The sequence below is a fragment of the Pectinophora gossypiella genome, chromosome 19 (genome assembly GCF_024362695.1).
Source record: "Pectinophora gossypiella chromosome 19, ilPecGoss1.1, whole genome shotgun sequence".
Classification (NCBI taxonomy): Eukaryota; Metazoa; Arthropoda; class Insecta; order Lepidoptera; family Gelechiidae; genus Pectinophora; species Pectinophora gossypiella.
In genome coordinates this window covers 9642331-9665472 of record NC_065422.1, presented here as the reverse complement: position 1 = coordinate 9665472, position 23142 = coordinate 9642331, and the positions used below count along the sequence as shown (strand labels likewise).

The 23142-nt window shown below is 36.0% G+C and overlaps 1 protein-coding gene across 1 annotated transcript in view; it reads left to right on the top strand.

Moving 5' to 3' along the window:
* The window catches only part of LOC126375662 (glutaredoxin domain-containing cysteine-rich protein CG31559-like), a 120528-nt gene that overhangs the window by 27658 nt on the left and 69728 nt on the right, over nucleotides 1-23142 (top strand). The window contains exon 2 of the mRNA XM_050022716.1: nucleotides 15914-17539. Coding sequence (XP_049878673.1) covers nucleotides 16079-17539 — 1461 coding nt within the window. The 5' untranslated portion in view covers nucleotides 15914-16078. The remainder of the gene's footprint in view (nucleotides 1-15913; nucleotides 17540-23142) is intronic.

Genomic DNA, 23142 nt, shown 5'->3' with positions numbered 1-23142 from the left:
TTTAGGGCCCTATCTCACTATTTGGTGACAAGGTGGCCAAGCAAGTTATTGTCCAAAAGTAAGATGATCCGTGCTTCGGAAGGCACGTTAAGCCGTTGGTCCCGGTTACTACTTACTGATATAAGTAAGTAGTCGTTACATGAGCCATGTCAGGGGCCTTTTACGGCTCAATAATAACCCTGACACAAGGGTTGATGAGGTTGGTAATTCACCTCACAACCCATTAGAAGAAGCTGAACCAACAAGCCATGTTTGTGTTTTTACTTCCTTAGTGTTCCAGTGAGATATGGCTCTTATACCAATGAAGAGTTTACCTTCAAGAGTACTCTAAACTGACGAGCATGCATGGAGTCTTTGATGACAATGGAAAAGCGGAAGTGATCTGTCAGGGTCGTAGTAAATGGATCCGTGGTCTCTGCCTACCCTAATGTGAAATAAGCGTGATCTTACGTATGTGTATGTATACAAGGTGTTAGTGACGTAACAAAAACTTTAAGGAATGATTCAGGCCATGATTCTGAGTTAATATCAAGTGGAATTTTCCTTCGCAAAAGTATGGAACGGAAAATAATTTAAAAAAACACAAAAGTTTTCATGAATTTTCTGACAGATTCCACTTGATATTAACTCAGAATCATGGTCTGAATCATCCCCCTAAGTGTTCGTCACGGTATCACTAACACCCATACCTACTTGTATGGCTACCTGTATGTACTGATACAGGGTGTAAGTGACATCGTAACGAATACTGAGGGAGCTGATTCAGCTCATTATTCTGAGTTAATATCAAGTGGAATTATCGATCGCAAAAGTATAGAATTGAAAATAAATAAAAAATAAAAATCGTGAATTTGCGACGGAAAATTCCACTTAATATTAACTCAGAATCATGGTCTGAATCATCCCCCTTAGTATTCGTTACGATGTAACTAACACCCTGTATACCTTATCTTCAAGACCCAGTCGACCCTGGCCCTATGAACAAGACATCAAGAAAAAATTAGACCTTTTAGAATACTTGACGGGTACCTACTAAGGGCATCGTGTGTGAACTATTAAGACCTTAAAAGAACTTAATAGCTCTTAATAGGCTTTACTTTGAAGACGAAGGATGCTCATGCAATCACATGTAAACCTTCTTTTAATTGGAGCAATGTATGTACTCTATTGAGTCGTATGGAAACGATTGTTTAAGGTCACAGTGACTGATGTAAAACGGATTTTATTTATAGGATTTTGTAATGAATTTGTTCCGTGAATCCATGATAGGTCTGTATCACTCTGGCTCTAAACCACTGAATTCGACTTCAACACGTTCACTGTCTAACCGAAAATTAGATATCAACTCCTCACATAAAAAGTTATTTTTCGATAAACAGTATAAAATGTATATACATAGCGTGTCCTAAAGGAAGCTTTAAATGCAGCGATGAACATTCTTTGTAACCATAGTAGCCTTGAAGACTATACATAGACCTACACGATAGGTATGTCAAAACAGGAAGTATAAACCATGCCAAAGGAAACCAGCTTTTAATCGTAACACAAGTTAGTGTCTATTTCATAATCATCAGTCAACAAGTTTGAAGTATTAGATACATACATAAACTCAAGCTAATTCCCCACTAGGGTAAGCATAGACTATGATATTCCATTTGCTTCGATCCTGACACACTTCTCTTGCTTTGACCACATTCATCAATAGTTTTATACGCGCACGCCGGTTCAGAGTAGATCATCCTGAACCTTTTCTAAGGGCATCCCAATTTGGTCAATTTACGTCCTTCTAGGTCTTCCTCTGCCAGTTTAACCACCAATATTTGCTTTATATTCTGCTTTCGTAATCCTATTATAAGTATTATATCATTATCATCATCATCAGCCCATTAGCGTCCCCACTGCTGGGGCACGGGCCTTCCCTAAGGATGGATAGGGAGATCGGGCGTTAAACCACCACGCGGACCCAGTGCGGATTGGTGGTTATTAACGACTGCTAATGCAGCCGGGACCAACGACTTAACGTGCCTTCCGAAGCACGGAGGAGCTTGAGATGAAAACTTTTTTTTTGTGGTCACCCATTCTATGACCGGCCTTTGCGAAAGTTGCTCAACTTCAACAATCGCAGACCGAGCGCGTTTACCGCTGCGCCACCGAACTCCTCCAAGTATTACAAGTATTACATAATCTGACTGAAAAAAGTCACTAAATTGTAAAGCGACCTAAACTTTCCTACATTACGTAAATGACTAAATATCATAAATTTTTCTTATCATAATATTATCTAACTTTATATTATTACGTAATTTACTAGACATGATAAATTTATTTATCAAACGTTAATGTTAGTAGTTCGACTAGAAACTCATCGAGCATAAATCCAATTCTAAACTTGTTTGTTATGTATAAAAGTTTATGAATACGGATTTTTACCACGCATTTATATAATTATTAAATAATAAATTAAATAATTTTAAATATTAAATAATCCCTAGTTTTGATGATAGAACCTAAAGAAGTAGATAGTTTATCACGTAACCATTAGATATAATTGGTTATAACGCGTCGCTCGCGATTACACCTGGGGCCTTAGCTAAGTTGCAAACGATTACGCAAAACAAAATCATCTTATGTCGATCCTATACATTTTTACCACGAAAAAAAAGGTTGGAAAGTCCTTAACGCTTATTCTGTATGAAAAACGCTGTCGCCGGTTCAACCCTACTCGCATTTAAAACTACTCCTGCAAACAGATACTTACTTAATTACTTACGATAGCTCTTCTGCTTCTCAAATACGCAGCGTTATCCCGTTTCTCACTTGGCCGGGGTTCGCTTACCTAACCTAAAGATTTGGTAAGTCCAATTAGTTACAAAAGCCACTGCCTGTAACCAAGCCGCGAAGAGAAAACCAGTCCAATACAGTCCAACCAGTCACATACCTCCGAAATGCTTTTCTCGGGAATGAGGGTATCCTCACGATGTTTTCCTTCACCGTTGAGCACGTGATAATCATTTCAAAATCCAAACATGAATTCGAAAAAAAAATTTTTTTTTTCGGAATGTGCTGGGATTTGAACCTACGAGCACATAATGAGAGTCAAGCGTTTTTCCTACTGGTCTACCACGGGTCTTTTAAATACTATAAATACTGTAATTACTAGGGTCTAGAACAAAAAAAGGGCTATGACATTGCATGAGCTTATACATATAGAGGTAATAAAATATGTATTTTATATGTATATGGAAAAATCTAAAAAAACCTCTGAAGGTGAACATGAATTATTTTGCCTTCTAAAATGGTTAATGAGACTAATCGGTCGACGTTTAACATTTCTAGTCTTGGAAATTGCTGGTTTTTACGTAATAAGTGATGTTTAATTAATAGTTTACATTTCATTCGTACATAATTGAATAATGAATCTATGGAGTCTCTCATTCGTGTGATGTAAAGATAAATTCTACTGGTTCTTTGGTCCATGTATGCGTTTGACTTATATACTTTATTTATTCAATAGTGTAATTAATTTGTAGTATACTTCGGAAGTACAAACTGTAACAATAAGTAGCGGAATATTGCATTGAGTATTATTATGTAAAATTGAAATAAATGTTTTAAAAAAAAATGTAAATATTAAAATCATCTTAGGAATTACGTCGTTGTTACTTCTATTTTTTTTTGACATATAGGATCACGCCTGTATCCTCGAAGGGTTAGGCAGAGGTTTTTTTATAGTATAAACGCACATTTCTCGCCAGCTATATTTAAGTCCCATATAATAGGGGGCGAGCTTATTGCAGGAAGGCACTGTCCTCGTGAGATTCGAACCCGGGACCTCTGGATCGTAAACGCAACGCTTAACACTGGACCACGGAGGCCATTTAAAACACGCCACCTTAAACATAACAGTACACTATTATCTATTCTCCCTTCGGCTCGAACCAGTCAAAAACCAGTTAGACATGCTTTTAAAGTTACCAAACTAACGCATCCATTAAAAAGACTAAGGAACACACAAGAACCAATAGACCTGCTTTTAAATCTGTAGATGTTTTGACGGAAGGTACAATTGTGGTGCCTATACAGTTTATAACCATGTCGCGTTAACTCATTTGACAAAAAAATCAAGTTTCCATAAAACACAAATTACGAGTACTATTACGACATGGTTGTATCTTTCTTAATTTAAGAGCTGCGCTCTTATCGGTGGAGTAATCGCCATTCCTTTCTTCTTCCCGCCAAATCCTTCACCTCCCGATACGACACGACCTGCACCTTCTCTTTTATTTGTTTCATAAATGTTCTCCTAGGTCTACCCTTTCCTCTCCTCCGTTCAATTTTTCCTTCTATGATGTTTGTTATAAATGAAATTATAATTTGTATAAATGATTGTATAAATGAAATTATAATTTGTATAAATGATTGTATAAATGAAATTATAAATTTGTTATAAATGAATCGTGTCGTATCAGGTGGCCAATCATATTTTCTCTCCGGTTCTCTATAGTCTTCATTATGGTTCTCTTCATGACATGGTTGTACTCTGTATAAATTATATTACCTAGTCGAGAGCTCGTTTAGCATGTGGAGATAATGGAATACTAACCATCAGTAGATGGTGGAGTACCTAGCAGTGCTAAGTAGATAGATTACTATCTATCTACTTAGCCTGTATCCACCCACTGCTAGGTATAGGCCTCCTCTCTTTCGCACCTTTCTGGTTCTGTGCAAGTCTCATTCATTGCTTTTCGACGTACCAACTATAAGTAACTATTCCTACACAAATAGGAATAATTCTATTAGAAAATATAAGAATCTAAAATCTTGTTAATCTTATATAAAAATAAATCTAATAAATAAATCTTGTTAAAATAAAAATTTTCGCTCTTTTTCTATACACATACCTACATAAACTCCCAACAATGAGTGAGTTTATGCCTTAGAACTTAAAGCCACTTTTGATAGAAAGTCTTAAGATAGATATAAAATTTTGATATATGTATACCGTATTGTATTAAATGTAATGTACCTGTCTGTCTGTTTCTGTGGTGTCCGGAAGTAATAAATGTTTCTTTCTTTTTTTCTTTCTATTGCGACAGGTCATCGACCGCCAATAACAAAAGACAAAATCCCTCAAGAAAATAACAAAATCAAAAATAAAATATATTGCACCGCTCTCCACTCAACGACTGTGTTCACTTGTGCGTACCACTAACAAACATTGAACACTAAACTCTGTCTTTAAATGTCCTTAAGCACTTACCACACCAAACTATTCGAGTTCTTGTTCGCCCGGCTTAAAGTTTATGTACTTAATATAAACTCGTCCACAGCGTAGACACTCCTTACAAAAATATCATTCCTAACAAGTGTACCCTTACCCCGTGTATGCGAGCGAGACAGACAATCGGCGCACGCTCTCTTACTCCTTAATAACTTACGGCTTAAATAGACTAAAGTGGCCTTATTTTGGGAGTAACTTAAATCAAGCTCGCTCCGAGCTCGTACTGGTGCGGGACGGAGAGTGTCGCTTCTATACGTAGTATTTTTTATTCTATGACTCGGCTGCGCCGGCGCATCCTCCAAGCGGCCTTGACTGCGTGACTTATACAAAATGTCGGGACGTACAATCTTAAAGGCCAACGCATTAGATGCTCATAATAGTAATCAGAAAGACTTCTATCATGCATTCTCGTTTAAATTGATACTTCGGAGATGATTCTTGATATTGTAACCGGTATTTGTTTTTAATGTTGGTTTTGAACTTGTGGGATATGTAGAGATGGGAAAGTCAGGTTTGGGTTACCTACTTCAAAAATAAATATGTTACTTAATAATTTTTAATAATTAATAATACTGAATAATAATTAAAGAAATAATAACTCAAAAACTTTTTTGAATACAAATTAATTTCGTAAATGAATATCCAAATGTGATTTTTAAAAAAGGTGCGTACGTCGTTTTTCCTATAAGTCAATAATATTCTTTTTATCTTTAAAAAAAGAGACAGTGTTGTTTTAACAAAATCGTCGTTTAAGTTAGTAGTCGTTTGAGCCATGTCAGGGGCCTTTGACGGCTCAATAGTAACCCTGACCCAAGGGCTGATGAGGTTGGTAATCCACCTCACCACCCTCACGATAGAAGAAGAACAAAATCGTTTATTATTATATCAAACTAGATCAATTAGCACATGAAAATGAATAAGTATGTAAAAAAAACCATTAATTTAGAACAGTGCAAATTAAATACTTTTTCACTGAGACTGCTAAAAAAATCATCTCACATCAAAATACGACCTACATGCTTACGTAGCAGAAATACATTCTAAATCTAAACACAATATGAATAGACAATCTAAATATTATGCCGTCATATACTTCCTTGGCCCAATCAGAAATCAGGATCTTTTGACTTGTTGAAGGTCAATTTAACATAAATCTACTGATGGTGCAATTATGGTGTCCTAGTGAGAAAGGGCCCTTACACAGGTTGGCCGCTGCAAGTATAAACTCTGCAGGTGGGGATACCTGGATAGTGGTGAGAAATAATAACGATACTATCAAATAAAAAATACCTGTTACCAAACCTTTTTTGTTGGTCTACCAACCTCGATTGGCGATAGAGGCGTGAGTGTATGTATAATTATAATCACTAATCAGTAGTATATATAACTAAATATAAAGTTTAATGGAATTCCAAGGTTGCCATATTCGCCTTGTGGGGCGTGGTATAAAAACATATAAATAGGCATGCTTCACTAAGTTACACTTGACATTTACTTAATGACCGGCGCAGGCGCAGAATTTCGAATGTAAAAACCACACACGATTTTATGTTTACAGGTGATTCAAAATACATTATTACTTTTATGTGAATATTCATTTCGTTTGGCTTGATTTGGTTTTCCCTTCGCGGGTTTGAAGCTCATACAGGCAGTCGCTTTTGTAAAAAACGGGACCTGTCAAATATTCAGGTTAGGTAAGCGGACCCCGTGAAAAAACTGGATAACGCTTGGGAGATGATGATATGAATATACATTTACAGACAGCCAATGTGATAATTAAAGCACATAATAACGGGTTCTTACCGCGTTTAAATGGGGATATGAGACTCCCGATATTTCGACACTTGGCACTTGCAACAGTGTCGAAATATCGGGAGTCTCATATCCCCATTTAAACGCGGTAAGAACCCATTATTATGTGCTTTAATTATGATAATAACCGCGTAAACTTAAAACAATGTATAGCCAAAGTGATAGTATATATGTGTAATAAAGAATTATTGGTTAGAGATGTCCTTAGAAAAGGTTTAGTACGATGTACTCTGAACTATTGAACATTGTGGGGGAAGCAAGAGAAGTGCCTGGCTCCAAACAAATAGAGTTCTTTAGTCTCTGCCCTTGGTGGGAAACAGGCGTAAGTTTATGTATGTATGTGATTATTGTTTAATTATACAAATTTATTTATTCAAACAATTAAAAACAAAACAAACACATCTTATAAATAAAACACCTCCTCCAATGCGTCACACCGAGGCAAGGTGCCCAACAGGCTGGCAGCATTACCCCTCTGAATCGCCAGGCTAATTCTCTGACAGAAATAACTACCAGCCCTAGCATCTCCCGAAGTCCCAATAAGACGCATTGAGAGATCCTTAACAAATATTTTTGCTTCTGGACCCCAAGGACCCATCGTTATTGTTTAATTAAAACAAAACGCATTTTCTTAAATCCAATTATGTTATGAGTTTTCAAGCACTAACGTCATTCCAAAATGCAACTTTCATGTTTTCACTATTACTGCATGTTACAGTGTAATTGAAAAGATAGTTGTCTATTTGATCAATTCATGTTGAACGTAAATGAAGATGTCACTTATTCATCACAATGCCGTGCGATTGAGCCATTGAAATTAATGGTACATTTCACATATTCTCTAAGAATTTGCATATAAATGGATGACTCGTCTTTTAACTTTTGTATACAGGGTGTTAGTGACATCGTAACGAATACTGAGGGGGATGATTCAGACCATGATTCTGAGTTGATATCAAGTGGAATTTTCCGTCGCAAAATTCATGATTTTTTTTTAGTTTTTTAAAATTATTTTCAATTCTATACTTTTGCGATGAAAAATTCCACTTGATATTAACTCAGAATAATCAGCTGTTTCATCCCCCTCAGTATTCGTTACGATGTCACTTACACCCCGCACAAGTACATACTGTACCCATACAAGTAGGTATGGGTGTTAGTGATACCGTAACGAATACTGGGGGGATGATTGAGACCATGATTCTGAGTTGATATCAAGTGGAATTTTCAGTCGGAAAATTCATGAAAATTTTTGTTTTTCTTTTTATTATTTTCTGTTCGACGGAAAATTCCACTTCATATCATCTCAGAATCATGGTCTCAATCATCCATCAAAGTTTTCGTTACGACGTCACTAACACCCTGTATAAACGTGCTGCTTATACACGCTCCACAGGCTATCCATCAAACTGAGGAGTAAGGGGCACATTAGTGTTGCTCAATAATCGATTATCCATTCTTCTATCGTGTGGATTACCAACCCCATCATGGTGTCACGGTTACCATTGAGCCGCCATAGGCCCCTGACCTGGCTCATGTAACGAATACTTACTTACATCAGTAAGTAGTAGCCGAGATCAACAGCTGAACGTGCCTTCCGAAGCACTAATCTTCTTACTTTCGGACAATCAGTTGATCAGCTCCACCGGGATTTGAACCCGGGACCTCCGGATCGTGAGCCCAACGCTCAAACGACTGGACCACGTAGGCTGTTATTATCAATTAATCGATTATCGAGTAGCTAGGTGAAGTGCGATTTCTTAATTCATCTTGTGATGGATGTACATTGTACTTCTGACTACCCAGGTTGGGATAAAGTCGTATCGAATTGTCTGAGCCCAGGACCTCCGAATCATGGGCCTGTCACTCAAGCACAGGACCTCAAAGCCCGCCCATCACCATTTTTGTATGTTTTAGGCAAGCACCGCTGACTTTATTAAGCCACTAGCGACCCGCCCCGGCTTCGCTCGGGTGTAATACTGAGGAAAAAATGAAATTATTAACGACATTACCTACATTGTTTTAAGTTTACGCGGTTATTATCATAATTAAAACACATAATAACGTAAAAGACTCGTAAAAGAGGCTATTGAAATCAGAAAACATAAAAATTGAAACAGGGAAGACGGGTTCAAATTATCGACCATGTGGAATCCAGTAGTAGGTGTTGTAAAAAGCTTGAAAAGGCCTAATGTGGTGAAAAAACGTGAGGACACAGTGAGTGCGGTTTGTCGTAGTGAGTTTGGTGCGAGTTCAGATGGTTCCGAACATTCCGATATCAAAAACATAAACAAGCGGCAAAGAAAGAGGGTAGACAGATATGTCTGCCCGTAGAAAATTATGGATCTACCTACTCCACTCCAATCTCATCAGTCATCCCGTGATCATGGCACTTGCAACAGTGTCGAAATATCGGGAGTCTCATATCCCCATTTAAACGCGGTAAGAACCCGTTATTATGTGTTTTAATTATGACATTACCTACATTATAAACCTCAAAAATAACAGTATTTCTGTGGAAAATAGTGGTATTTAATGGATGTTACGTATAAACCTTCCTCGTAAATCACTCTATATATTAAAAAAACCGCATCAAAATCCGTTGCGTAGTTTTAAAGATTTAAGCGTACATAGGAATAAAGGGACTGAAAAAGCGACTTTGTTTTATACTATGTAGTGATAAATAAATTAATAAGCACAAACGAAATCTTTTAACAATCCTAATCGGTAAATAAATGATAAAACAATGAAAGTCTCAAGACCTTAATTCCTTACTTCCTTATTAAGCCCATCTTCCACACTTTTACTAAGAAACCTCGTAAAAGGCATTAGTTTAGTACGGTCTTAGAAACAAACAGCCAGTGAAAGTAACAATTGTCAACTTAAGGTTCGTTTGCGTTACGTAAACATAGTTTGCTGATAGACAATAATTTGGTAACTTAAGATACGAATGGTTCTCGAAAGCCGAACATTAAAGCGAATAATCCGTGACATTTTGGTAATGTAAAACTTTATAGGCATTATTAATTGACAATGGCCCCGATTCCTGCAGACATCTCCTAATTTTACTTTAAGTTATACCTGTCATTTTCGTATCCGCCGAAAAGGAAAGGGACGGATGATTGTCAGCTCTTAATTTTAGGAAGAATGAATAACCCGAGCGAATCAAAAGGTATCTAGCTGGTATGCAAACCGTTTGACGTGTGCTGTCAACATAATTCTGTCGGGTTATTGGCCAATGCAAAATTTTTAGACGGTTGTCTTAGATTTGTGCTTAACATATTAAAATATATTCACTAATTAATTTGTCTTAACTAGTCTTTCTGTTTAATACTAGAAACATTTTTCGTAATTCGCAATCGAGTTTCCGTAGTGGCCACTGAAATTTTTCGTCGAATAATATATAATACCATAGTAAACTACGAGCAGACATTGTATTTTTTTTGTTAATAATCTAACAACTCTATTGTTTAAAGGTATTCTTGAAATTATAGCGAAAGTGATAAAGAAAGCCACGTCATTGATTTTAAGGTCTATAATAAAGTAAGATTCGAATTGCTCACCATCTGTTACGTTGGTCTAACAGACAGCTCGGTGAGGCGTGGGTACTTGGTTCATTTTGCGATGGATGTACCTTTTACTCCCGATTATAATATAACATAACTTCACGTTTATACTCTTAGTTTGTCAACAAAATCACACCAGCCGGATCTGCATGATAACCGCGCCGCGCGGCGCGAATTTATATTGAGCGTTTAGACCAATAAACGATACGAATACTATCTACGTAGATGGACGTCAAACGGCTATTGGTCGAAGGCCTCGATATAATTCGCGCGCGGCGCGGTTACCGTGCAGAGCCTACAGAATGTGATTTTTCAAAAAAGTTAATTACGTGATTAACACTAGAAGGCAGCGAAAATTATATCATGTAGCCTAGGAAAAAGAAAATACTTAATATTTTTCAGTTCAGTGCCTAACGTTGTTACTTACAGCACACATTAACTTTATTGGTCGTAAAGTTTCTCCTTATATGTAAGCAAGCCTCAGGATATAATTTATTGATCGCCACTGTAATAAATTATAATGAAGATACATAATTCATCGGTTTCTATCAAGCTTGCCTGAAGCTTATAAACATGTTTCATTAGATCAATTTAATTTTATATACATACATAAACTCACGCCTATTTCCCACTAGGGTAAGCAGACACTTTGGAATTTCATTTGCTTCGATCCTGACACACTTCAATCTCTATTACCTACGAAAGGAGAAGCTTTTTCAGACGTCTTGACTCGAAAAAACAACTATACAAAACTAGGTATTAGGTATGACAGTCTCTAAAAATATAAAGCCCTATCTCAATGAGAAAAATGCTGGTGCCACTAATAAAATGACCTATGTATATGTAGAATAGATCAATTGATTGCTAGGCTACTTTCCAACTAGTCAAATCAGTTACTCTTTACTTATATACGAATATACTTTGGAATTTGTATGAAAAAGCAACCTGTGACGTCATAGAAAAATGTGAAAAATGACGCACTTATTATTACATTTAGAAGAAGAAGAAGATTATATTTTTCTTTATAAAATTTAGAAATAAATAAATAGCAAAAAGAAACTTTTTAAAATATTTTTTGAAAGAAAACAAAAATCTTTTTTCATCAATATTACTAACTGAATAATTAAGTTTTCTTTGGAAATCAGCATAATCAAAACAAAAAGTGTAACTCGAGGAGATTCGCCCAATTCCGTGAATCTCGATTGGGATCTCGTCATGATTATGCTTCGAGATTGATCCTAAAATCATCCCCTAGGCACAACACGTATCCTTAATACTGTGTTGGATGATCTATTGTTTCACATCTCTACGTCATGCATAACTGACCATCGATAAGAAAAAGCATCCACCAACCCTAACCTTACCTAACAAACGTCTCTACCTTATGAATCTATCGGCAAAAACAGCAAGCAATCAACCGTTATACTGGCTGTCTTTAAATCGATTTATTTTAATCGTATAACATCCAGTCAAAACATCGATTAAAAATTTCACTAGTTCGGAAAGCAGTTAGAATGATGTCTGATGATTTATTAACTCCATCTAGCCAAGCCACCGGAACCGACGAACGGACTTATTACGTGTGTTGATAATTACTATAAGAGCAATGGCTATGGACTTCTATGTTTAACATTATAATATATTTTATCATTATCGTCAAAAAATATGTTATCTAAAGGATGACTGTTAGTAATTGCTGCCTCAGTAGTGCTCATTTTAAATAATATGTTAAACTGCGTTTTGCATATATCTTTTGAATTTTATTTTCTTATTGCTTATTCTTACTGCTTAAAATACAAATTTTAAACCAGTTTACACCATCATTAATACGATGAACCACGTGGTGACCCATCGTCCATTCTAATGATCCATCATGAACCGAAAATGCCCTTTTTTGTATTGCCGCGATTTTTTACGATCATTTCAACAAACAAGTTCCCGTGTAAATCGCAATCATGACACGTAATAGCGAATAAAAAACTATTTTACGCTCCGAAAGAATTTGTAAGAAAATTCGATTCGTTTCGATACTTAGCTTAGGGAAAGTGTTTTTTCTCTGCCATTTTGCTGTAAATCGACAATTCTGCGATTTTGTAACCAGCTGTAGCGATTGAGAGTTTAGTGAGCGGATGGAATGTCGGATCATAATCGGTTGATTGATTGATTGGCTGGAAGAGGATAATGACAGCGGATTGAAATCTTCAATGGAAGTTAATTGTTGATAGATTGAATTGTTGCGCTCTTTCAATTCTGTTTAGTTAGGAGCACAGATATACGAGGAATTTGTAAACACAATAGCTTGATTAGTATAGGTTTTATTTTTTATTGCTCAGGTTTGATCACCTGATTCTTAAATCCATCGTTTGACAATTGACTACGTCTACTATTTACTTAAGTATGTGGTCTTTACTTATGTAATATGTTGCATTGAATTCTAATATGACTTGTAATATGACTTGGCTTATGCCAAGTCGGGGATTTTTGGTGGATCAATTAGTAACCCTGACACCAGGGTTGATGAAATCGGTCGGTGATGTCACAGCCCACAAGGGAGAAGAAAAATCTATCATATTATGAACATCAGTAGAGAGTCTCTCGTAGATATAGTAATAAGTAGAGAATAAGTATAAGTAGGCGAGTTAAAGATCCGTAGTCGGTAAGTAAAGTGTAGCTGCAAATGTGCTCTTCAATTTTCCACTATTCATCATTATAATCAGGAGCGCCTGTTACCTACTGATGTATTGCATCTCTGCTCATCTTATTAGGGGCGTGACTTTATGTATAACATATTACTTTATATGTATGTATCTAAACAAATCGTTGTGCCAAAACCCTTGCTATACGTAAGTTTCACAACTGCATTAATTTCTTCAAGAACGGTTGAATAAGTCTACTGATTTACCTTTTCAACATGATTCACTTCACTATTAGGTCAACAAGTCAATTGACCCACTATAATTCTTGTAAAAAGGGCTAACTTTATCCATTGACAGCCACAATAGTCATTCTCCTTTCATTTGGTTACAAAGCCGGATATTATATAACTTTAGTTTGACACGGGTCGTAGAATTCAATGCGATTCTGTCAAGTCGTATTGTGAAATTATTATTGACAATTTTAACCTGTGGAAGAGTTTTTATTTAGAATCTTAATTTATTGAGCATGTTCTTACAGTGGCTCATATTTATATCTTACTAGCTGTTACCCGTAATTTCGTTCGCGTGAATGCATTAAAACAATAGAATTATCATACAAACTTTGCCACCCCTTTTTGCTGATGATGCACACTCACTAACCACGTAATCTCAGAAACTACAAGTGCTAGGACTCTCAAATTTTTATAAAGGTTTCTTTTAGAACTTAGGTACTCTTAAGGGGGTAAAAAGGGGTGGCAAAGTTTGTATGAATGCATTCAGTGATGTTTTACAATTATATTTATTTTATATATGTAGATGAAGTGATTTTGCGACAAAATTCACATAGGTAGATACCTACCTATAATATAGATATACTATAGATATATCTATAATTAGACATATTATTTGCAAAAGCTAAGCGATAATTATGAATTTAAAATATTTTACAACAATGAGTAGAAAACTTGAAACTCTGAGGAGGAAATGCCATAAAGTGTATTTAATATTGCAGATATGATGAAAAGCATATATTTACCATATCTTACATTTGTACATGTCAATATAACAGCTGTTTGCAATGTCAGTCATGTAAGTAAATAATGACAAAGAATTTGTACAAAACCATACATTTGTGTGGTCATTGTTTATATAACAATATATTACATGCTGTTAGAAACAGTGCTAATGTTATACTACTTCTACTGTACTGTGGTTACGTAATATTCATGTACATAGTAATTTAATCTATTAGACCGATACGGTCATATAATTTGAAAATTGCTTTTTCAAATGGTTCTTTTCCGTTAGCCGCTAATGTATGTAAGAGTGATATAAAAAAAACGTGTTTTTTACTACTAACATTATTTTGTTATACGGAACATCTCAATCCATGACTTTGTAGGGTTTTCACAATATTCAAATCAAATCAAATTTTCGGGAACCAGCCATAAAAAGAACTTGGATGCGAGACGGTGCAACAACAATGACACCTATACCAACAACAACTACAACAACAACAACAACATTAAAACAACTACAACTACAACAACATACAACTACATTTAATATTTATACAAATATACTACACATAATAATATATAAAAAAAGAAAACGTTTAGTACGCTCTACTCTGAAATGTGGAGGAAGTAAGAAAAAGTGTGTCAGGATCGAAACAAATGGAATTCCATAGTCTCAGCATACCCCGGTGGGAAATAGGCGTGAGTTTATGTATAGTGTATGTATAATAATAAATACTAAATATAATATAATACGTATTAAACGAATAATATACTATACTATGATAATTAATTATGAATTTATCTAGTAATAAAAAAAAAAGTAGGTATACTAAATTAATATCTATACCATACCCTCTTTGGAGTTTCTATTTCATCGAAAAAATATTTTTCGAATTTAAATATTAAATAAATTATGTAATAAATTGTATACCATAATTTTATGTTCTTTTTTAAAAAAAGAACGGATCGTCCTGAACCGTAGTTATTTTTGCAGCTTATTTTCCGCGGCTTTAAATTTAAATTTTATTTTATACAGGTTGTGACAAGCTACAGTAGTTTTAAGCGGATGAGACGTTCGTTATGTAAAAAATACGATTCAAATGTACATACATCCAAAATTGTGGGAAGGGGCATGAAGGAAACGATCATATTTGTTTACCTTTGTATTTAAAAACGTTTTATAATTTTCTACGTTTTCCCTTTTTCAAAACAACCGACCGCAATTTCCCTGTCATTCCGCAATTGTCTCTTCTCTCTCGTACGTACTAAATAAAGTTATTTTTGAATTTGAATTCGAATACTTATTTGTACTTTTGGCTGTGTACGTTTGATAGAAAATTGTATCAACCTCTATGTTAGACGTAACAAGGTCTAAATAATCACTACGCATTCGTTCTAACGACACACGCCCTGCCATAGATTGCAATAAATTAATGTAATTATACGAATTAGCTCACAAATATCAATTAGACTGGTTTAAAATTTCAAAACCGATCGGCTCTCAAATAGCTTTTACTATAAACCGTAATTACATGTTTGAGTACAAACTGTAATTAGCCCGTTTAATACCGAATTAACCGATGAATATTCTTGTTGCAGATGTGAATGCCGACACGCAGTAGAAAAACGAGCGACCACGGATCACTGACCTAGTCCCCTGCGGTCACCGGAACCATTATGCCTTATACAACCATCTAAACGGACCTGCCTTGCATTGCAATCGCTGCACCGTTAGCTAATTATGCTAGTTTATTAGTACACACAATGATGGAAGAGGTGACACCCCGACCGAGCGTGGAGTACATCCCGCCGCTCCCCCCCAAAGTGAAACAGCGAACAGGGTCGACGACATTCACGCAAATCACTTCAGATGATAAGCTGAACGGGTTTGCTACCGAAAGCCGCGATTTGAGTTCGATGCACTCGCTCGTCCTTAATTCTAAGAGTCCATCCGCAACGGTATTTGTAGCGGCGACCCAGCCAGAACGACCCGCGAGCACGCCTGCTCCGGACGCTCCGAACGGACCTCACGTGGTCACCATCAGAATTAACACCGATGCTGACAAACCCAAAGCCCCGAAGATATCCAGTGTCCACCTCAAAAGCGACGTCGACTTTGACACGTTCAAGATTAACGACATCTGCAAGAAAAGCAGCACAGTCAGATTGAACGTCGACGAAAGCCGACCAAAGATTCTGGAACATGAGGAATTACTGAAGACAGACAAACCTCCGTTTATTTACTGTAATTCATTTGTGAATTCGTTGACCAATATGGTGATGTCGAGCGGTCAATGCTCTCCAAGCGACACCCTCGATTCAGGTACCTGTAGCGACCTGGACGGGACACCTCCGCCGCTTCCGAAAAAGAAGTTATCCAAATCGAGTTCTGGGAAAAAAGCAGTATCTGTAACGGTAATTAGTTCAACGAGAAGCAATCAAGGCGAACTCGATTTCGAAGATAACGACTCGAATATATCATGTGATTCTCTGAACAGCAGTGAACTGAACGGGAGCGTGCACGCCGATGAAAGTCACAACGAAGAAGTGAGCAAAAAAGACAAGAAACAGAGCACTGAGCCACCTGCTGCGCCAGTGTTACCATCGTTTACCACCAAAACAACAACAAACAACACCGACAGTAGCTTTCTACCACAAGGCCTACTACAAGACATTAGAGACCGCTCAGCAAAACTCAATACCATCGAAACCGAAAGTGAGTCGAATGACGAGCAACGGGAAGCGAACCAGAATAATAATGAAAATGCTAATATATCAAAAGAAAGCGCACAACTCACTTCGTTCCGTTTAGTTTCGCAGTTTAATAGTGATGCGAAGAGAAATAACGAGTCGGAGTCATTGCCTGCGAATTTGTATAGCAAAACGCCTCTGATTAGCGAGAGTACATACGAGGAGAGGAAAAAACAAGATAAAATGAAACAAGAAATGTGCTACAGCAGTCATTATTTCGATACGGACAAATTTTATGACTTCCATTTGAACGAGAAACAGTTTGATGATGTAAAGTCAGTGAAAAGTGATAGTGTTGGTGCTAAGAGTGATTGTGAGCCATCTGAAGTGGAGTATTTTGCCGGTGTGAAGGATTTTAAAACTGATGAAGCGCCGTCGACGATCCGAAGCGCGAAGGGGACGATACGCGGCGTTAAAAACCGTGTGCGAGCTGGAATAGCCACATTCCTGCAAATGCAGGATACAACTGTAAAGGTAACTATGGAATCACTTTTTAATTATGCTTTTTCTATGTCAATTGCCCACTTGTGCACGTACATGATTTTAGAGGTCACTGTTAAATGCGTTCGAAAGTGTCTCTCAAGCACGTAGACTGCTGTTTATTATAATTCTCGATTAAAACGGCCGAGATTCGTAGGCTGTAGCTGTTATTGAATATTAAACCTTCACGGCTTGTTGTTACAAACAATAGTCTCAAGCAACAGGTATACAAGCAGATAATAATTGACACAGGTTGTTAATTACAATTCAGAATTATAAGCGGAGGTATGGTCAGTAGTTTTGCTCTGGAAATTTAAGTCCCTTGGACAATACCAATTGTCATTCTAATGAGACATTGTTTCTTAATTTTCCGTGTACAACACGGTTGTTGCAGTTTTGAAGCGGCTCTTTATTAAGTTACTATGAGAAACAATGTCAAATTCACATAATAAAATATGTAGGGTCCGATCTAATCTTGTAAAGGTTTTATTATAGTGGGAAGTTGAGACGTTAAAACTACTATCTTTGTAGACTGTGAGAGGGTAATTGATAATTATGATTATGGTATTGCGTGATTGAAAGCTGGGATTTTATATGTGCTAAGTATACAAAACCTTGAGAAATATGCAAACTAAAGAGTGTAAGGCATAAAGCAAAGAAAACTTGATCTTAATTAGAAGCAATGTGCTTTTACCAGGTTTCCGCTTTTCTAATAAGGTTAATCAAAGTAAAATTGGCATTTCCTTTACTGTAGGTCTCACGTTGGTAAGTATGTCGGAAGTGGCAGGTTCTGCAGTATTCTAAGCATTCAATGAAACGAGAAACCGAAGGGAAAGTGGCGACATGGAAAAAATATGACACTTTTATTATGTCCCATTGTTAGTAGGCAAAGTAACAACACTAGAATGATGTTTCATTATAATTTCCTCATAATACCTTGGGTAATATTCAATAACGTCTAATTAATTGTTATCAATGTAAGCTTTTACAACATAGCCGTAAAATATTTAAGTACTTTTTCTTAATTTATGTACTTATATCCTCTTCGGTTTAATGACGATACATTGAAGAATTTAATATGGATAGAAGGTGGACCCGATGGTGTAATGGTTAACACCCTCGTCTTGGATTGACAAGAGCTGCGGGTTCACGTCCCGTCCGAGTCAGTATTTTTTTTTTTTTTTCATTTTATTTTTATCTGTAATATGTCCTCTTTAAATTATTCTCACTCTTAGTAAGAAGATATTAACCTACCTAAATATAATTTAGCTACCTACTTTTTGTGTAGACTTAAAAATTTACCATGTAATAAACTACCTACCTACTTAATTGATAGAAATACGAATTATTAAAAAAATATTTATCTATATGATACCTAGTACTACTTTACTTACGTCTATTATGCACTAGATCAAACCTGATAACGATCATTCAGTCATTCACCTTTGTTTATTTTGCTTGTTTTTCTGACATTCTTTTCAGTAGCATCATAAAAGTAGTAGCATTATTCAATTATCCACATTCATTCCACACTAAATCAAAGAGATTTATGAGTGCGCTGTAGAGTCTGCAGTATGTTTGCGGCACATTTTTTCCGTAATTAATAACATGACAAAAAACAACTCAGCGATACAAGTTTTTCTGTTCGTCGTACCATATTTGTCCAAGCGTATGTTTCTGATAACCATCGAGAAAAACTGTTCTTCCGTGAACAACGAGAACATTCAACACGCTTTTAGGTTAGTTTCTAGACGGTTTCAGTTACAAACTATGTCATTAAGGCGATGTCATGACAGGTTAGGTAATAGTCATTGAACTTCTGACAATTATAAAAACAGCTAAAGGTTCAAATAAAAGAAATTCATGATTTGTTCTTAAAATGCAATTTGTATTTGAGACTTCTTAGCTCCTTGGAAACAATTCACTTATAGGAATTGCATGACATTTGATTATCACAACTAATGAAATAATTCTATATCAATGACTATCACTTTCAACGCATATCTCACAAAAAAACCCTCGCTAAATATTTGTCTCAATATTTTATTGCTAGTAATATCAATAAACAGCAGGACGATTCCCTTTCACTTCTGTTTCAACTTTTTTGACACATTCCTTCGTGTCGTCTTTATCTTCGCACTTGAGATTCCCATTACCTTCGATAAAGCCGGTTTTTTTTACAGCAAATTCCTTTGCTACTCTACAATATAAGGTCTTAAGTTTTGTTCGCCTCACTTCCCTGAGTTATGCCTTCCGTGTGTTTAATTTTTCAACCTTGGCTTAACACTAGTTGTCGCCCAGGGTTCCGCTTGCATTCACTCGGCACGCTTCATTAATTTAAAGTGGCACTGTAATGTCTTTCTTCCTTGGAACAACGTATCTTTGTCGTGTTTTTGCTGTTGATTTAGATTTCGGTAGCAGTTTTATTAATGCGTTGTAGTTTTTATTACCCACTTCTAGAAAGTCATGTACATACTTCAGTTCATTTTTCATTCTTGAACACGTGATTCTTAAACAAGTATTTAGTTTGCAGATTTTTCAGTAAAAGAATTATTTAAAGAAAGTGTGAAAGATGGCTCATCAGATAGTATCTGAATGTCCCAGGTTTTCGCCAAAAAGAACTACTTTTACTAAATGCTTTCGCATTCCTGCTACATTATCCTTTCTAAAAACAACTATATGCACAGATTCGCATACATTATAGCAAAAGTACCCAAACAAATGTGCAATTAGCAACGCTAGTTGGTTACAAAAAAGAAATAAGTATAACAAAAATAATCTTAATTTTTATGATATTTAATTTAAAAGATTCTTTTCTTTGCTATTTTGTTTCTTCCTAAGATTTCGTAGAATTTAGTTTGCCATCATAATAATATATGGTAAAATATTTTACAGTCTACGTTTGATGAGTTAAGGGCAATCAGGGATATATTCATTGCATGATGAACTAAGCATGGCGGATACGGTACACCTATCACGTTGGTCTAACAGAAAGCTCTGTGAGGTGTGAGTACTCAGTTCATTAACATTTATCATTTGTAGTTTTCTTTCCAATGTTCTATTTTTAAACCAATACATACTCTTTTAAGTCTGTTGTGGATTTAATCATCCTATATTTCACAGACTTTACATGTAACACTATTATTGCGTGTCTTACAGTTTGTATGAAAACTTATTATAGCTCATTCGACTACATTGTCGACTAGCCTTTTGTAGCGGAACTTCGAAACCAATTGGAGCCTTGACTTTTCTTGCAACCACTTTCGTTCCGTCACTGAATTGAATAAAAAAATAATTTGCATATACATTACTACATGCTATAGGCCGGTTCGCCTACATTGAGTGGGTCGTCATAAATTTTATGACTGCTAACTCAATTTCTCTTATGGGAACAGCAGCTTTAGGAACTACTTTAACGTGATTGCAGTAAGATATAATTATTATCTTATTCTTATATAGTAAATTATGAAGAATTTTATGCGTAGATGAATCTATTCGTTATAAGTTCGCACTGATTTTTTCTATTCCGTAGTTTACACTTTAAAATAACTTTGGACAAAAAGTATATCATTTTCACTTTCTTCAGTGTCATCAAAAAAGTCATATATTGATACAATTGTCTTGACATTTTGAATTTTCTTATAATATTTGCATTGTCTTTTTCTTCCGACTCTACCATTGATATTAGCTTCATAAATCTGTTTCGTTAATCTTCTTCATTCTTACTTCTTCTTCAAGTGCCATCTCCGTCCTCCGGGACGTTTGTTCGTTTGTCCATAATTATGTCGTTCTGTCTTCAGCAGTCATGCTGCATGCAGTTAGTATGCTGTGAACAGCAACCTACAACCAATCTCTTACGTTTTTACGTCTTCTACCTTTTTATCTTTTTCCTTCAATTTTGTCTTCGACTTTCAACAAGTCATATGTACTATTTCTGAAAATACGATCAAAATACGCTGCTTTCTTTCATTTGATTGTTTGTTGTACATGTCCAAATCAAGCATATCTTTCTCACTTCTGATCTCTACTGTTGCTGTAAATAAGTACAATCATTTTCTTTGCAAGTAGATATTAATATCCATAGAATTGTCAGTATCAGATACAGGATCTTAAACACGGACGTAGCTCACTAAACCCCTTGTTTTTTACCGATAATTGGCTTTGACTAGATAATCGTAGCCATGGCAGTGCGCGCGGGCATGTAATCTAACAACTAATAACTATACAATCACAGAGCTCACGTTTTTGCTCATAATCGGAAGGTATGCATATTCATAGACATGTGCATGCTTCCTTATTAATGTCTCGATTTATTACAATCAGTTTTTTAACTTTTTTATCGTGTGACGGTGGTTTTAGTTTTAAAGTGGTTGTGGGATTGAGGACGTGTTGCAGTAGTGTCTTCGAGAAAAAAATGTCTAAATTTGACATTCTTTTTCTTCTATCGTGTGGGTTGTGAAGTGGTTGGATAGGTTGGTAATTTGTCATTCTCATACGAGAACATTGATTGATGAGCTTTTAAAGAATATATGTCCGTAATAGCCCTGTTCTGAAAACGCTTCACTTTCATTGCAGTGTTACGGGTTCGCTAATCTCGGCTTGGGCTCGAAACCGCTTTGTTTGGATCATTAATAATTGATATCAGGTGGTTTCCGGGATTTGTATCCGGTTAATGGCAATAGACTCTCCCCCTATTACATATAACTTAAACCTGGCTGGTGAGGACTGGATGTGCAATACACATCTCTGCCTACCCCTTCGAGGATACAAACATGATGCTATGTTATGTTATGTAAATAATATACTTACAAAAAAAGTTTTTTCTGCTAAATAAAAGTGCCGTAAAGTTACCTTCCCACCACCACAGGGAACCACTGCCCTATTTTTCCTAAAAAAGTAGCATGGAGAATGCTACACCGATAAGAGCGTAACTCTTAAATTAGTGGTGTGTGAAAGTTACCTTCACCATATTCAACTTTATCCTTTAGGTTCTTAAGTGAAAAGTCGTTGCATGAGCCATGTCAGGGACCTTTTGCAGCTCAATAGTAACCCTGACACCAGGGATCTCCGTAATACATTTCTCGGGTATATGTGTTTCCTTCGCCAATCATTAAAGCTTCAAACATGAATTCGAAAACAATTTCGAAGATCACTGAGGCCTCTGCTGGCGTTGAACCTGTGACCTTGCAATGAGATTTAAGCGTTCTACCAACTAGGCTGCAACGCCACGGGAGAGGAAGCAAACATGATTATAAACACAAATATTTTGTTTATTATATGTAAGTAGGTATGTAGGTCGAACCTTTCGAAGGTCGACCACAAGTCAAACTCTCTCAATTTCTCAGATTATTTATTGTAAATAACTGTGGATTTATGAGATTTCATTTATTTGTACCATGTTGTGGTAAAAAAGTGTGCTTTATAACCACAAAACCATGTTTTCTATTCTGTATCGGTGGGTAGGTACATTTTTATATCGGTGGCTCCGAAACAGGTGTTGGAGTCATTGTACTAAAATGAAGCTTCAATAGTAGGTCACAAAAATATTTTTTGTAACGTTGCCAGCATCCAACGGCATTGACTTGGTCAGACGAATA